At 41.6% G+C, this 17,389-nt stretch overlaps 1 protein-coding gene across 12 annotated transcripts in view; it reads left to right on the forward strand.

Moving 5' to 3' along the window:
- FREM1 (FRAS1 related extracellular matrix 1) overlaps window positions 1-17,389 on the forward strand; it is a 301,861-nt gene that overhangs the window by 242,267 nt on the left and 42,205 nt on the right. For all 12 annotated transcript variants that reach the window (XM_062208226.1, XM_062208223.1, XM_062208232.1 and 9 more), the window contains 3 exons: window positions 1,512-1,707; window positions 5,497-5,761; window positions 14,019-14,433. In XM_062208226.1, coding sequence (XP_062064210.1) covers window positions 1,512-1,707; window positions 5,497-5,761; window positions 14,019-14,433 — 876 coding nt within the window. The remainder of the gene's footprint in view (window positions 1-1,511; window positions 1,708-5,496; window positions 5,762-14,018; window positions 14,434-17,389) is intronic.

Genomic DNA, 17,389 nt, shown 5'->3' on the forward strand with positions numbered 1-17,389 from the left:
ATGAACTACTCAGGGAAAGCTACGCATGTACCTTAAGAAAATAAACATAAGATTATTAATAAGGTACAGATTTATTATTTCATTCCCAAATTTTCTGTTGTTAGCCAGTCCCTCTCTTCCAGCATGACAATGTCTTTTAACTGAAAATTCCACAATTTTTACAAAATCTCTGCATAGAACATATGCTTAACTAATATTGGCTTTTTTAGAAGATTCTGACATAAATAATATATAATATTTGCAATTTGTATTTTTTTGCTGACTTAGTAGATATAAATATAGGGAGTGATGGCGATTTTGATCATTTTCTTTAGGTTTTGGCAAGCATGAAAAATGGATGGGAGAGTGAATCCATCTATGTTATTTTTGCTTTTTCTCCTTTAGATAAGCCCAGTAGCAAACCACTTTGAAAAAAATAGATTTCAGGGCCTGTGTATGGCACAGTGGGTTAAAGCCCCGGCCTGCAGCACTGGCATCCCATATGGGTACTAGTTCAAGTCCTGCCTGTTCCACTTCTGATCCAACTCTCTGCTAATGTGCCTGGGAAAGCAGCAGAGGATGGCCCAAGTCCTTGGGCCCCTGCACCCACATGGGAGACCTGGAAGAAACTCCTGGCTCAACTCTGGCTGTTGCGGCCATTTGGGGAGTGAACCAGTGGATGGGAGACCTCTCTCTCTGTCTCTACCTCTCTCTACCTCTCCCTACCTCTCCCTGTAACTCTGTCTTTCAAATAAATGAAATAAATCTTTAAAAAAAAGAAAAAGTATATTTCATTAGTTGTACAATGATAAGAACTGAAAAAAGGAAACCCCAAAAGAAACTCATTGAATTTCTAAAGAACCCGTTCCACTGGCTTAATTATCTGCCTGCTGTCATTAATTGGAATAGTTAATCAACAATGATTGGTTATGATAAATACCTTGGAAGTAGCAATGTTGTTGAATTGTCACATGACTTCATCAAAGATCCTTTTATTGAAAAGAGTTTTTTCCCTAGATCTTAAATTATTTAAATATATTTCCTTGAAAAAAAAAATAAGGTAAAATAACAAAAGTAGCCTGGGATTTCCCTGAAGCACATTTTTATAAAATGTATATGTATTCATTATTGTTTGCTTTATTTGAAAGACAGAGACAGAAACAGAAAGAGAGATCTGTCATCCAGTGATTCACTCCCCAAATGCCTACAACGTTAGAATGGGACCAAGGAACCAGAAGACCAGACAAGCCAGGAACCACAACTCATCTGGGTCCCCCATGTGGGTGACAGAGACATAAATACTCTAGCCACCATCTTTGCCTGCGTGGGGTAGTATTAGCAGGAAGCTGGATTAGAAGCAGAGCCAGGACTATAAGAAAGACACTCTAATATGGGATGTGGACATCCTAAACAGCGTCCTTAGTGTTGCTCCAAATGCCTGCCTCTGAAATAATTTTATACTAGAGATTTTCAGGGGAAAGTCTGGAAAGAGGGGGAACCATGGACAACTGACTAATTCTGGCACCTTTCAGACAGGGAGGGACTGGGTCCCACTCTATCCTGGCATGAAATGTACTCAGGAGGAAGTGGATCTGAATCTGCTGAGATACACACATACGGGGTCAATGGATTCCCAGAATCAAGATGGTTTCACCTTCTACCTCTGGGATGGTGACAATCAGTCCCCTGTATTTGACTGTCACATCAGCATCAAGGACATGGGAAAAGGTAAAAGTACGCCTACCGACATTGATGGGGTCAACTTTTTATAATCAGAAATGAGCTGGGGTAAGTACTTGCTGTGTGTTTCTTTCTTCCTCACCTTCTTGCTCCTTTCCATCCTTCCATCCTTCATCCTTGAAAATCCTGTATTTATCCTTTGACACCTCACCTGCTTTGCCTGGGATCTCTGAGTTTCATGGGGATAGCCAGTCATATCAGAAATCCAATCATGCCCACAGTGAGGCTTCAAAGGCTACTTTTTTGTTTGTGACTTTAAGTAAACTTTAAGTAACTTTAAGTACTTACTTTAAGTAAAAATATTGATGTGGTAACTAATTTTATCTTTAGAAAATGAATTACCAGTTGAGAGTTTTAAAGGAAAAAGTTAAAAAAGTTGCCTTGAGGCAAGAGTGGAGTGTTTTTCTTCCCCTCAGACTCCTTCTTTGCTCCTCATAACACCTCCATGGAGGCTTTGTATTCCCTTAGTCTTGTTCCTTCTTACTACCTCCTTAATGTATTCACCTGTAGCACCTATGACTCGGTTTTGATTTAAATTTAGGAGGAACTTGATTTCTTGGGTAGCATTTTGAGATACAAGCATACTATACCAAAGAGACCCATTTGGTAAAACATTGCTTCCCAGTCTTAGCACTGTTGACATTCGAGAGCAGATAGCACTTAGTTGCAGAAGTTCCTGGTGCACTGTGGAATGCTGAGCAGCATCCTGACCTGTACCTACTAGAAGCCAGTAGCAATCCCCCATTATGACAATCAAAAATGTCTGCAAGGGACAAAATTTTCCCTTGTTGAGAACCACTAGTGTATAACTATACCAACTTGATGTCTTGTTTTTTCATTCCTCATAAGACTGAATATCTTTGTTTTTAAAAGATTTTATTTATTCATTTCAGAGGTAGAGTTACAGAGAGAGAGGTCTTCCATCCACTGTCCACTCCTCAAATGGCTGCAATGGCTGGAGCTTGGCTGATCCAAAGCCAGGAGCCAGGAGCTTCTTCTGGGTCTCCCAAGCAGGTGCAGCATCCCAACCACTTAGGCCATCTTGCACTGCTTTCCTAGGCCATAAGCAGAGAACTGGATTGGAAGAGGAAGAGCTGGGATATGAACCAGCACCACAGGTGGAGGCTTAGCCTATTATGTCATAGCACTGGCCCCAAGACAGCATCTTTCCAAAATGTTATTGGCCATTTCTATTTTTAAGTCTACAAATGGCTTGGCTTTTGCTTCACATGTTTTTGTATATTTACCCTTTTAGTATTGACATATAAGAATTCCCTATATGTTAAGAGAGAGGGTGCAAAACAATCCAGAGTTTAAGAGTTTATGCTGTGAACTCAGATAAGTACAACTTCTAGCTCCATTTATTAATTATGTAACCATTAGTGAGTTAGTATTTCTATAAGGTATTCCTCCCTTTATGGGGAATATTACAGTTCCCTACCTTACAGGATTGGTGTAAAGAAGTAACAGTGCTTAGTCCTGTGTCTGATACAAAGTAGAAGCTCTATATTTTAGATGCAGTCATGTTTACTAAACCTCAGGTGAATAAAACTGAATTATAGTCCTTAGTTGTTGAAGCTATACCACCACTCCATGTGTTGTATTCTTGTACCTTTCTGATGCATACATGTTTGAATGATGGTAAAACGTGTGTAACATAAAATGTACCATCTTAACTGTTTTTAAGTGTACAGCTTAGTAGTGTTAATTCCATTGATGCTACTGTGCATCTAATCTCTGGAACTTTTGCATCTAGCAAAACTAAAACTCTATACCATTAATTAACAATCTCCTCATTTCCTCTCTTCCTCACCCCTAGAAAGTACTACTCATTTCTGTTTTTATGAGTTTAACTACTTTATTTTTTTTACCCAGACCTTTTATTTAAGGTATACAAATTTCATGCATTTCATAAAAACAACTTTAGGACCATAGTTAGACTACTTTAAGTACTTCACATAAGTGGAATAGTCTTTTCATGACTGGCTTATTTCACTTAGCATAATGTCTCCAAGATTTATCCAGGTAGCATGTACCAGAACCCCCTTCATTTTTAAGGCTAAATATACATTGTATGTACAAGGGATCTTCAAAAAGTACACAGAAAATGCTTATTATGAAAAACTGTGTTAGATTTCAAGATCTTTTTGCATCACAATAAACTTCTCATTTCTGCAAGATTTCAAGTACTCTGTACATAACACATTGTATTTATCCATTCATCTGTGGAGGGACACAGGGGTTGCTTCTATCTCTTGGCTATTGTGAATAATCCTGCTATGAACATGAGTGTGTAAACATACCTTCTTTTAAAAATACATTGTGAGCGGCCGGCGCCGTGGCTCAACAGGCTAATCCTCCGCCTTGCGGCGCCGGCACACCGGGTTCTAGTCCCGGTCGGGGTACCGATCCTGTCCCGGTTGCCCCTCTTCCAGGCCAACTCTCTGCTGTGGCTAGGGAGTGCAGTGGAGGATGGCCCAAGTGCTTGGGTCCTGCACCCCATGGGAGACCAGGAGAAGCACCTGGCTCCTGCCATCGGAACAGCGCGGTGCGCCGGCCGCAGCGCGCTACCGCGGCGGCCATTGGAGGGTGAACCAACGGCAAAAGGAAGACCTTTCTCTCTGTCTCTCTCTCTCACTGTCCACTCTTCCTGTCAAAAAAAAAAAAAAATACATTGTGAGCACCTGTGCAACCACCACATGGTTCACGGATGGGAGTAGTCACAAGGGACTTTTCCTTGTGTGCTCCTCCCACCATATGAAGAAAACTACCATCTTGAGTTGTGTATTATTTTGCTTTTGTTTATAGTTTTCTCGACTTGTTCATGCAACTCCTGAAAGTTTATAAACCACATGTTTTAAAAGTGCATTTATTTATTTATTTACTTAAGAGGCAGAGGGACAGAGAGATAAAGAAAAAGTGCTCTTACCCACTGGTTCATTTCCCAAAAGCCTATAATAGCCAGGGCTTGGCTGAGGCTAAGGTCAAGAGCCAGGAATCCAATCCTGGTCTCCCTTGTGGGTGGCAGGAACAAAAACACTTGAGCCATCACCACTGCCTCTTAGAGTGTGCATTAGCAGAGTAGAGGTGAGACTTGAATCCAGGTACTGCAATGTTGGAGGCAAGCATCTTAAACACTGAGCTAAATGCCTGTCCCAATAAACTACACATTTATTACTGCATGCAGCTGTAGTTCATTCATTTTATCTCTGATTATATTGTATGAGTAGACCACAGTTTCTTTATCCATTTACCTGTGGAAAGACATTTGGGTTATTTGCACCATTTTCAGTGCAAGCAGTGCTGTAGTGACCATTTCGGTACATGTCTCCTGGGGTACAAGTGTAAGTTGGGTGGAAATGCTGGATCAAGGCATATGTGAATGTTGAACTCTTTGCAAAATAATGAAAATTGTGTACCAATTTACACTCCCTCCAGAATTGCATGTATGAGTCTCTTGATCTACAGGCTCTTTAATACTTGCTATGGTCAAACCTCTGTATCTTTGACAACTGGAGTGTTATTAGATGGAAACAACTTGTGACCCTGTTTGCATTTCCATAATTTTTAATGAGATTGAGTCTCTTTTAACATATATTTCTTCTGTGATAAGTCTCCTTATCTCTTGGCTAATGTTTTTATTGATGTCACTTGTTCCTACCTGTCTATGTCATCCAAGTTTTGATTTTTGCACAGTCTGGCCTTTGTCTTTTACATTTACCTTGGACTTCACATGCTTTAATATGGTTCTTGACCACATCCTCTTCTGCCACACAGGTGAAATTGTCATTCATGCAAAGCCGCTTGTGGTGTCTAATGGTGACAGAGGTTTCTTGACGACCACCACGCTTCTGGCTGTGGATGGGACAGACAAGCCTGAGGAGCTTCTCTATGTCATCACTTCCCCGCCACAATACGGGCAGGTAGAATATGTCCGCTATCCCGGAGTCCCCATTACAAGCTTCAGCCAGATGGACATAGCTGGACAGACAGTCTGCTACATCCATAGGAGCAAGGCTGCTGTCCCCAGTGATACATTCAGGTGAGCCTCGTGGGAACTTTCCTGAACTTCCTCCTTGGATTAATGCTTAGAAAGAGAAAAGGAAACATATTTCTTGGCTATACTAACCACTTTATTATATATGTAACATATATGTATGTATTTCATAATTGTATTCCTTAAATGTACTTTTAAAAGTTCATATTTTTTGACAAAAAAGAAAAAGGAGGAAAAAAATGTGTCATTTTCTAGCTCTGTAAAGCTATGATTGTCTTCTTCTGCTTAACTCTATGAAACATGAAAGCACACTATTAAAATGACAGCAGCAAGGCAAGAAACTAGGTCCTGTTATTGAAAAATAAGCGCAATAAGCAGATCTAAATACAAGCCCTTCTCTGAGGAGGAATGTGAAGAAGAGGGTCACAGCAGAGGGAGACACGGAGAAGTGATTTCCCTCTTTTGTCAGTGTGTTTTTCTATCTGAGGAAAAGGCATTTATTAGTAAACATTTGGCATAAGCAGATACTGCCTTTTGACACAATGTGTTCCTGTAACTAAATCATAAATCATGTTGTCATAAAGTAGATCATATTTCCCCATAGAACTAATGTTATAATTGGGGACTGTGCACCTGTTCGAGGATTTTGCTTCAAATAAATCACTAGAATGAACAACAATCTGGTGAAAAGGCAGATATAACATTAATGGAAGTCTACAGTCGTTTAAAAATATGTAAATTTGTTTCAAGTTGAATAACGTGAAAGAAACTGTCTAGAAGATCTACTATCTAGTACTTCTTAAAGCTGGCTTCCTTGAGGTCCATAGTAAAAATTCAGGTCCTCGGGCCACTATGAGGTCAGGAAATCTTGACTTGCCTTTGGGGGAATCATGGTACATAATCCCAGCCCAAATCTTACTGATTAAGAAGGAGGTCTGAGAGTACTGGCTTGTCTACCATAAACAGTATAGTTTTCACCACATCATAACACAATCTTTGAGGAACGCTTTAAAATAAGTGTGGTATACTCCTGTATTTTCAGTGCAGCCTCATCAACTGTCAAATACTACTGATACACCCCTATTCAAATAGCGTTGTTGGAGTGGGTGTTTGGCCTAGCACTTAAGACAACCATGTCTCATATTGAAGTACCTGAGTTCAGTACCTGACTCTGGCTCCCAAATGCAGCCTAGGAGGCAGTGGTGATGGCTCCAGATTGTGTACCTGCCACTTACTGGGGAAACCTGGTGACTTCCTGCTTCCTGGCTTCAGCCTGGCCAAGCTCTGGTTATTGCGGACATTTTGGGGTGACCCAGTAGTTGGGAACTCTCTGTTACTCTCTGTCTTTCTCCCTCTCAAATAAATACATAAATAGGTAAGTAAACAGCTAATTCATACTATGTCTGCTAAAGTGAATACCATCAGTTAAGGAGGTTTGCATGCTTTGTGAGCCCTTAAAATGATTTAGCTAGCCCAACAGTTAAAAAAAATCCAAGGAAGCTTGAATGAATATTTTCATTTTTCTCGTTATAAATGTCCTTTGTGTAACGGGTAATCACCTAGCTGATCAACCTCTAACCAATTCAATGCTAGTGCATTGCTATGTACTTGTCAAATATTAGATGTAGGGATTGCTTTTCGGGATGGTTTTTTGTTTGAAACTTTGGGGTCAGTTACTGTCTCCTTGACTCACACTCTGGCCTTGTCAGGTTACACAGCTCCTGCGTCTTTTCGTCTGTGAAATGGAATCATGCTCACAACACCTGCCTCACAGAACAGTTATTGGGAGGTTGAAATCACCGTATGCATGCAAAGTGCTGAGAACAACACCTGGCACATAGGAAAAACTGAAAAATTATAGCTGATCTATTTGTTGTTTGTTGTCATTGCTTATTCTTTCCTTGGCTCCATTTTTACTCTGATGTTTACAACACCCAACATAATGTAGAAAGAAGAAAGAAGTTACAGAGAGGAGCCATTGTTCTTTTTTTTCTGTTTGCTGATGTAGGCTGGGTGCTTCTTGGCTTAACTCGTATGTATTAGATCCAGGGCTTTTAACTGTACACTTGTTTCTGAACTTCTTGCTTTTCTCCTTTGCTGCTTTCCCTAATCAAAGCCCGAAGGTGAGCCTGCTGAAGACATTAATGACCATATTCAAGAAACCAGTGACCCTGCAGGAGAAGCCAATGGATTTGAATGTCTAAAGAAGTTGAGAAATGACGGCTAGATTTAATCATCTAGGGGGATAAAGAATAGAATATCCATATACAAGGATGGGCTATGCTGTGAAATGGTCCTAATCTGCATCTATAGAAAGTCATATTAAATAGAATTTTAGGACCATTTAACCCAGGGATTTCTACATCTCTGCATTCTCAGAGAAAAATCCAGGGAAAGTACAAAATGCAAATTTTGGGGTCTGACTCCAAAAAGGCAACTTTGGTAAGAACAGCCTGAGGCCCAGGAGTCTGTATTTTTTGAAGCTCTCCTGGCTATTGTGAGGCAGTCAGGACTGGTGGTCCCTGGTCTGGTCTACTGCTCTGAGTGAATTCTGAGGAGCCCTGAGAATCCCCAGGACCTCCCAGTGGGGTTCTGAGCTCCTCATCCCTATTTAATGCTTGATCCTGGCTCTGTTCTGTTTTTTGAAACTTTGCTTTCTAATTTCCTACCCGCACTGGTCTTCTGGGTAAGGTTTTCCTTTAGCAGAAAGACTGTGTCACCTCTGAATCACAGAGAACCAAGAGTAGAAACTACTCCTTCAGTTCCCTCCACCGTTCTGGTTGGTTTGAGAGGAGAGGCTCGGGCTCAAGCTGGTGCTAACACGTCTTAACAGCTCTTCATATTTAGGTTTTCCTTCTTAACAAAAAGACTACAGGCCTAGGCTCCACACCACTAGGCAGTGATAGCTAGTTGGAATTACAAACGTGTTTTCTTATGCCTACTTTTTGTAGTATTTATAATGTTACAAAAATCCGAGATGGGAAGACTCCCTTTGTTCAAACAGGCACCAGAGACAGTGGAGGATCAAAGTAGTTTAATACACCAGCAGGCTCAGCTGGAATCATTTCCAGAGAACTGAGCGACAATCCCAAGTTTCTTACAATATTTATAAGTTCATCAGCATCATACCTTAGCTGTTGCAGCATTGGTGGGTTAATTGCAGCCTTCATGACTTAGGACCACACTTCCAATGGTCGGTGGACCATTGTTTGTAAAACAATTTTACAATGTTTGTAAAAGAGGTACCAGGGACAGAGTTATTAGGACAGACTTAAGCCTGGAGTTTACAGAAGCAGAACTTAGGACGTCTGCCCTCCATAGACAAGATCACAGTGGGCAGTGCTTCACTAGTTAATTGCAAGCAGCCACTTTTCGAGGTCTGTGTTGGGAGAAGGGGTCTGCTTCTCTTTCTTTGTCTCTGGTTGTGGCCGTATTTACTCTACAATATAAACTACGGTTTTAGTATTGAGCACTTTGTTTATAGTAGTTATAAGGTTTTCTTTTAAGTTCATGTATGTAGATAAAAACAATATCAAAATAATATCAAATAATAAGAGTACAGTTAGTACAGGCATATGTCAAAAACTAGGATGGCGATATTGGAGTGATTCAGGACAAGGAAAATGGGCAGGCATTTGGTACAGTGGTTAAGGCACTGCTTGGGATGCCCACATCCCATATCAGATTGCCTGGGTTCAAATCACAACTCTGCTTCCAATTACAGCCTCCTGCTAACACACATCCTGGAAAGCAGTGATAAATGGTGCCAAGTATTTGAGTTCCTGTCACCCATATTGAAGACCCAGATTGAGTTCCTAGCTCCTGACTTCAACCTGGCTAAGCTCTGGCTGTGGTAGGCATCTGGGGAGTGAGGCAGTGGATGGAGGATGTCTCTCTCTTTCTCTGTTTCTCTGCTTTTCATATTAATTTAACTTAAATTTCAAAAGGTTGGGAAACAGGACTAGAGAGAAAAAGCAAAGGTAGGAAAGCAATGATTTGGTCTAATCCTTTTATATATATGTGTAGGACAGCTAGTGTGAGGGGTCTTTAAAAAGTTCATGGAAAGTGTGTATTACAAAAAAAAACTATGCATGGATTTCAGATTTTTTTGCACCAAAATAAACTTCTCTTTTCTCTCCATTTTTCCCATGAACTTTCTGAAGTTCACTCCTATTCATTGAATACCTGCAATGCATCAGGCAACGTATCAGATCCTCTTTTGCATGTTGTTTTCCTCAAGCCTTACAACAACACTTTCAGAGAAATGTGGTTATTCCCATTTTATGCATGAGGCAGCCAGGATTCCAAGAGGCAGCAGTCACCTAAAATGACATCACTGAGTATCATAGCAGAATTTGGGGCCGAGAGTTCATTTCCATTGTATATTGTCATACCCAAAAAAATGATGGTGAATTTGTGCCTGCACAAAGGAACCTCCTCAATGTGTCATTCTGATATTTGGCCAGCAGTTTTACATATTTATAATGGAAAAGCCTAGCATCTGCCCAAGACTTGAATTTTAATCTTGTCATTTCACAGACCCAATCATGGGCTGTGCTGTTATTTGTCAAGTGGCACTAAACCAAAACTGAGAGACCATTTTAATGAAAGCATGATCATGGTGCTTTTTAAAAATTAAATATATGCAACCGATCTAATCACCTAAATTTATGTCGCTTGCTGTTAAATTTGGCAAGGAATTTGGCTGGGAAAAAAGAGATAAATTCTATGATACAGGATTTTTCCCCTCTTCCCTTTTTAATGGAGGATATGGCAGCATTAATTAAACTGGGGAGTTTCATGGTCAGGTTTTACCTTCTGCAAAAATATTTTGTGAATCATAAATTTCTCCTGCATTGTTTGGTGCTGCTGGCCTGGAAGAGAGATTTGGCAGCCTGCTTTAGGACAGATGACACCAAGTGATTAGCACGCTGACTTCAGCTGCAGGCTGCCGGGTACTAAAAGAACATGCTAATGTCCTCCATTTTGACATGCCGGCTGGACTTTTTTTTTTTCCCAAGGAGGAGCTGGCGCTATTTATGATTCCATTTTTATCTTTTAAATGCCATGACAGATGGCAGAGTCTTCAGCCAACTCTATTGCCAGGAAATGCAGAAAGCTTGAAAGCACTGTGTTAATGGTGAGATCAGACCAGGCAGGCACCCCAGATAAATCCGAGAGTCATTCCCTAAATTTCATGAGAACGGAGGGCATCCCGCTGCATCTTTTCCCAGGGGAGTGTCATAAGGGAAATGAAACAAAACGGACCTTGGCACCACCAGCTGCTTCCCCAGCACCGGCCCTGTTAGTTTAAATCTCAAGCATGTGTTTGGAGGACGGTTATTTTGGTGGGGGACATTTTGTAGATCACCTGGTTGACTTTTGAGAGACGTGATCAGCACTGACCTGCTCTCCTTTATTCTGCTAGCTTCCTTTAGACTGGATACCCAACCATCATTCTTCCCTCTGTCTCTCTGAAGCCAGTTCCCTGCCTGGGAGGAGTCAGCGTGGTAACTCATGAATACAGTTAGCTTAGAAATGGCATCCTTTTCACCCCTGACTTATTAGCTTGAGGCCAGCACTGACAGCTGCCGGGTGTCCCAGCTGGGCACACCGACCTCAGTAAACATATTTCTGGCTCTTCGGGGATGCCCAGCCTGCTGGCCCCTGTGCCATCTGTCTGACGGCAGCCTGGCCATTTCCACTGTGGCTGGGCTGGTCACCAGGCAGGGGGGAAGTGGAGGGGGCCAGCCTGGGTCACAAGGCATCTTGAGTGTCCTCACGGAGGTCATGCACTCACAGTGAACGTGGCTGTCCTGAGACTGAGCCCTGAGGACCTGCAAGGCATTTTTGGAATTCAGTTGCCAGAGGGGAAAGTCGTCATCAGATACCCAAAGAGCCCGTGGCCCACGGTGAACCTTGGTGCTCTGATGCCCGTCTCACTCTTCCTCTTTCCCCTTCCTTCTCCTCCTTTCTCTCTCTGCTGATATTTGATAGACTTTAGCTCCATGGATGATGTCAATATTTAATCTGTATCCTTTAGTTTCCATAGCTGGTCTAAAAATCTCTACAGGGGCACACTGAAGATCCCAGGGTCTCTGGGAATCTGTGCTTGTGAAACAGAGTGGATGGCAGGTGGGAAAGGCATTTCTGGAGGGGTCAAGTGGACAAAGGAGAACTTGGAGGTACTGAAAGGACACATCGATTCCTCCTTATATTACCTACAGGGAGGTGTATGATCTGGGTTGGAAATAGGAAGAAGTAATAGCAACACCACAGAGTGAAGGCTTTGCCTGAGAATCAGAGCATAATTTTACAGCCCAAAATGCGTTTCACTCAGCGTTTGGAACCGTTAGGGTGAGTAACTTGAGCAAAAAGTTGGACGAATCCACAGATATTTTCTAGGTGTACTATATATTTTTTAAATTAAAAAACTCATTTCATAGCTTCTCGTGATTCAGCAGTGAAACTGCCTATTTGCTTAGACTACATTCATCATGGTTTGGCGTTACAAAAGGAAAGCTGATTGATTTAGTTGCAGGAGATTGTGGCATTTCTCAATCTACAAGACTAAAGGAAGGTCGATACCTTATCCAGACTCTGAAAACAAAAACAAATGATGCTGTGGGAAAAACACCAACCGATTACATGCTTTACAAGTCTAGGTGTTTAAGATGTCAAACTTGACTGCGTCGTACTTCACTTAGCAATTTTACCTTTTTGGACATAGCTTCCTCGTCCTGTGCATCACATCCTACATTCCTTGTCAGAAGTCCTCCTCCTAACTAGATAATGAGAAAGCACTTGTCACTTAGCCTCACCTTCGAAGCAAAATCTGCACTCCGCCAGACTCAGCCCCTCTTTGCTCTTTGTCTAACTGTTCTTCTCCCTGAGTCCTCGGCCTCCCACAGACTGGTTGACTCGATGCACTCACAGGACCTGGTTTCAAGGCCCTGGTGCCTTCAAGGTCAGTGCCAAAACCCTGCAGGACAAAGCAAATTTCACGGGGAATAAAGTGAACTTCTCAGTCAAATTAGCCAGAATGGTGAAAGAAACGTAAAAAATCATGCAAAGAAAATTTTTATATAATTAAATGTTGTAGTCCACGAAAACATCATTTTTAGAGTTCCACATCAATGGAATATAATATTGTATGTTCTGTAAATATTTCTAGCAACTTTGGTACATGAGAAAAAAACTGATTATACACAAGCCTGTGATTGTTTCTCAGTATATTTCTTTTGTGTATGGTAAATTTGTCAACTCCATTTGTGAGTAGCAATATTCTAATTCTTGGTAGTTTAAACGTGGCATTTGTTTGCATAATTTCATGGTACTAATTCTTCTTAACCTATAAATCACATATCGAAATGTTATAAAGACCATTTAAGTCAGTGTTATTGTGAGATTGACCTGGGTGCAGAGTTATCTCCTACCTGCCTTAATGTCTCCCACCAAGTTCTTCAACCTTTCTTTTCATCTGGGAAAGAACCCTTGTCTGGTACAGCTTTCATCTATCTTATAATGAGCAAATGTGGAAGCACTAACGGGATCTGCAAAAAGTTCATGGGAAATGCATATTATGAAAACCTACACGCGGATTTCCATTTTTCATGTGTGCTGAGACAAACTTGTAATTCCATTTTCCTACAAACTCTTTGAAATACCTTGGTATTTTGGAGTCGGATTGTACTTGAAATCATCTGGTCCATCTTCTTTTATGGAAGAGCAAAAATAAGGCCCATAAAGAGGAGATGATTTAGGTACAGCTACATGGCTGAGTAGTGCTATTTGCCCTTAAGAAATTCACCATAAAAACATATGGATAGAGGGAATTAGCCAAATTTGTTCTATTCAGCACTTTATTGTGTTGCCCCCCCAATCATTAGTCATGCATGCTTAGCTTATTACATTCCCAACTGCAAAATGATAAATATGTATAACGAGTTTGCTCTTCAAACTCAAATAATGCATCAAGTTGGATGTGAAATTCTCACTTGAGATAAGGAGCTATTCTCAATACTGATGACCCTGAGAAATGGCGCTGTTAGAATTTGCCTGCTCCATCCCATGAGTACTCCGTTAACGGTGAGAAAATACTCTTGGGCTAGAATGGTTAATTCACGTGTTAGCCATGACTGGCTTACTGATGGAAAGGCATCCTGAAGGACCTGCCCCTGGTTTTTCCTGTGAGTCACAGCACGACATACCGCTTAGTAAAGGTGTGTATTGTTATCGTTTCATTCCAGTGGATGGTGACACAAGAGTCCATGCTGAAGGCTGCCTTGCCTCTCTTTGCCAGATTCATCGTCAGCAATGGACTGCAGACCAAGCATGGGGTGTTTCAGATCACACTGGAGGCTGTGGACAGAGCCCTGCCTGTGGTGACCAGGAACAAGGGGTTGAGACTGGCCCAGGGGGCAACGGGCCTGCTGTCCCCCAACCTCCTCCAGCTGGCTGACCCTGACACGCCTGTGGAGAACCTCACCTTCCTCCTGGCCCAGCTCCCACAGCACGGCCAGCTCTACCTGCAGGGCACCGTGCTGCTTCAACGCAATTTCACTCAGCAGGATGTGGATGGTGGCAATGTGGCCTATCAGCACTTGGGAGGGGACTCCCAGTCGGACTGCTTTACTTTCGTGGCCACAGATGGGACAAATCAAGGCTTTGTTGTGGATGGGAGAGTGTGGGAAGAACCTGTTTCATTCACCATTCAGGCAAGTATGACAAACACTATTCATGGGGGAGATGTAAAGAAAGTAACTGCAAGAACTATTTCCTTATTTCATTGAAATATGGATTGTACCTGTGCAGCATGCCAGGCATATGAATAGGAACCAAACAGATATGGTCCCCATGTATGCATCAATGGCAATTGGTGGCAGCACAGAAGGAAGCAAAAAATATCGGCTTTATCATCACACACACCTAGGTTTGATTTTTGGCTTTGCCATTTATTGGCTATCTTTGAAATAATTTTGTCTTTTTTAATCTTCTGAATCTACTTGTCCTTGTTTGACAAACATGTCCGCTGCACTGTGGCTGGAAATAAATAAGACAAGATATGCAAGGCACTAGCATATTGCATGATATTACAAGATAGCACTAACTCTATGCTGTTGTGAGGATCCTTACTGGTCCATGTCATCTGCTGGCATTGTAGTGGTTTTTGAATGAAATATGAAAACACAAGGCAGCACCAATACTACACATGTAGCAATGGTGAGGATAATAATAGCAGCTGTTATAATTATTTTAATATTTGTAGATTGGATCCACTTTACATCAACCTCATTCGATTCTTATGAAACTCCTATGAAGTAAATTTCATTACCTATATTTTATAGGTGAGGGAACAACATTTTAAAAAGTGAATAATTTGATCAAAATAAACAAAGAGCCCTCAAGGCTTTCTGATCCCCAATTCTGTGTCTTTCTTATGGCACTGAACTGCCACATGTGCTGACTCTTATACTGATTCTTGGCAGGCATTGTGTGGTTTTCTTTTTTTTAGTCAAAACACACCAAATATATGCTTGGTCGCCTGAACCCACTCTCATCGGATGTAGTCCACTCCTGTTCTACACATTTCCACTCACAGCAAAGAAGACATAAATTTGTGTCTTACTTCAGGTTACCTTCTGATTAGCAAAAAAATATTTCCCCCTTGCTGTTTAGTTACTGTATTAGCCAGAGAAACAGAACTACTAATATGAGTACTTGTGTATAAAATTACATCTTTATATGTCAGAGATATATGTATATATACAAAATACACATATGTGATATATGTGATACAGAGCATATATATATTATATATATATGATGCAGTGCATAGATGGATAAAGGATTTAAGGAATTAGCTCATGTAATTATAGGGCAAGCTGGCAGGCTAGAAATCCCTAGGAGTTGATGCTGCAGTCTTGAGTCCAATGGCAGTCTGCAGGCAAAGGTCTTTCCTCTTTGGGTGACCTCAGTCTTTTCTCTTAAGGCCTGCAACTGATTGCCCTCTATACTGTAGGTGGGCCTCATCCAATCTGCGTTGTTCAAAGTCTACTGATTTAAGCATTAATCACACCTCAAACATACTTTTACAGAAAGCAGCTAGCCCAAGGTTTAGTTAAACAACTAGGCACCATAGTGTAGCAAAGCTGACACCTAAAACTAACCTTGAGTCTCAATCGATCAAGAGTGGGAGTCCTGATAGCAGGTGCTGCATGAGTGTGTGGCACCAGGGAGATCCAGAAAACGCTATGGAATTATCATGTACAGGGAGAAGAGAGAAGGCACTGGGGGTAGTGACACATTGTGTAAGGAGCACATCACACATGTTCAGGCTGTTGTTGTTATTGTATGCCTTAATTAATCTCATCCTACTCTATGGTCTATCCTAACTCCCCATCCTGTGTTGAAAAATGGCCCTGTACTATCCAAGAGGAATAATTTTCTGTATTGGTTCAGCTGAAAATTTATAAACGTTATAAATTCTTGTTTTTAATTTTAAAAACATTTTTATTGATTTTCATTTTTTTGGAAAAGCAGAGACAGAAATCTTCCATCCACCGATTCACTCCTCAGATCTCCACAACCCCCGGGCTAGGGGCCAGGCTGAAGCCAAGAGCCAGAGCCAGTAACTCAATCTGGATCTGACATGGGTGACAGGGACCCAGATGCCCGAGTGTCATCTGCTGCCTCCCAGGTTGCTCAGTCACAGAAAGCTAGATCAGAAGCAGCGTAGTGAGGACTTGAACCAGCACTCGAATATGGGATGTGGGCAACCCAAGCATCAACCTCATCACCACGTCAAGTGCCCACCCTCCATTTTCTATTCTGAGTGCAGCCCTAAGAGTTCCTTCGCACACCCCAGAGCAGGGAGTAGAGTTCGGAGAGAGTCCCAGTTCATAAATCACATCTCTCCCCACACCAGCACATCTTCAAGAGCGTTGTCTACTATCTATCTCCTGGGAGCTGTGGAATTTACTGAGACAGAAGTGGTGGATACATGTCCTTTTTCATCAAAAGAACCAAGTTTTCCTGGCAAAACCATGATTATGTGTCAACACCTGACAAGGAAAACCTCAAACTTTCTCCCATAACTTTGGAATCCTGTGGTCTCTGAGTAATGAGACTTAGGAAGTGACCGACCCCGCCCGTGGTCAGGAGGGGCAGCACCCTTGGTTTCCTGCCTTCTCTGCAAGAACAGTCCAACGCTGACCAGCGTGGAGTGATGATTGACCCAAATAATTGTACGGAGCATGAATGAACTACTTTTCAGTGACAGCTAGAAAACTGAGGGTAAAACTACTTAGATCCAACAGGTGCAAAACACAGGCATGCTTAATGGACAGCAGCAGGCACAACTTGGCATTCACATTGTGGGGATTAGGTCTGACCAAGTTCACTGTGACGATGTCCCCTGTAGGCCTCCTCTAGACAGGAAGAGGCTGGAGTGTGGGAGTAAGGAACCACACCTTTGCTGTCTATGGTCCTGGCAAATGCGACTTGATTTTCAGGAAACACAGCATAAATTATCAGAAGTTACAGCTTTCTTGTTTTCTTTTTAAATCTTGTACTCTGATGTTTAAAAATGTTTCTGTTATACCACGACAGAAAATCTGCTTTTGAAGACCTCCTGGAAGTTTAATAAGATTAGGACTGGGACAGGTATTTGGC

Source organism: Lepus europaeus, chromosome 12, assembly GCF_033115175.1.
Source record: "Lepus europaeus isolate LE1 chromosome 12, mLepTim1.pri, whole genome shotgun sequence".
In the NCBI taxonomy this organism is placed as follows: domain Eukaryota; kingdom Metazoa; phylum Chordata; class Mammalia; order Lagomorpha; family Leporidae; genus Lepus; species Lepus europaeus.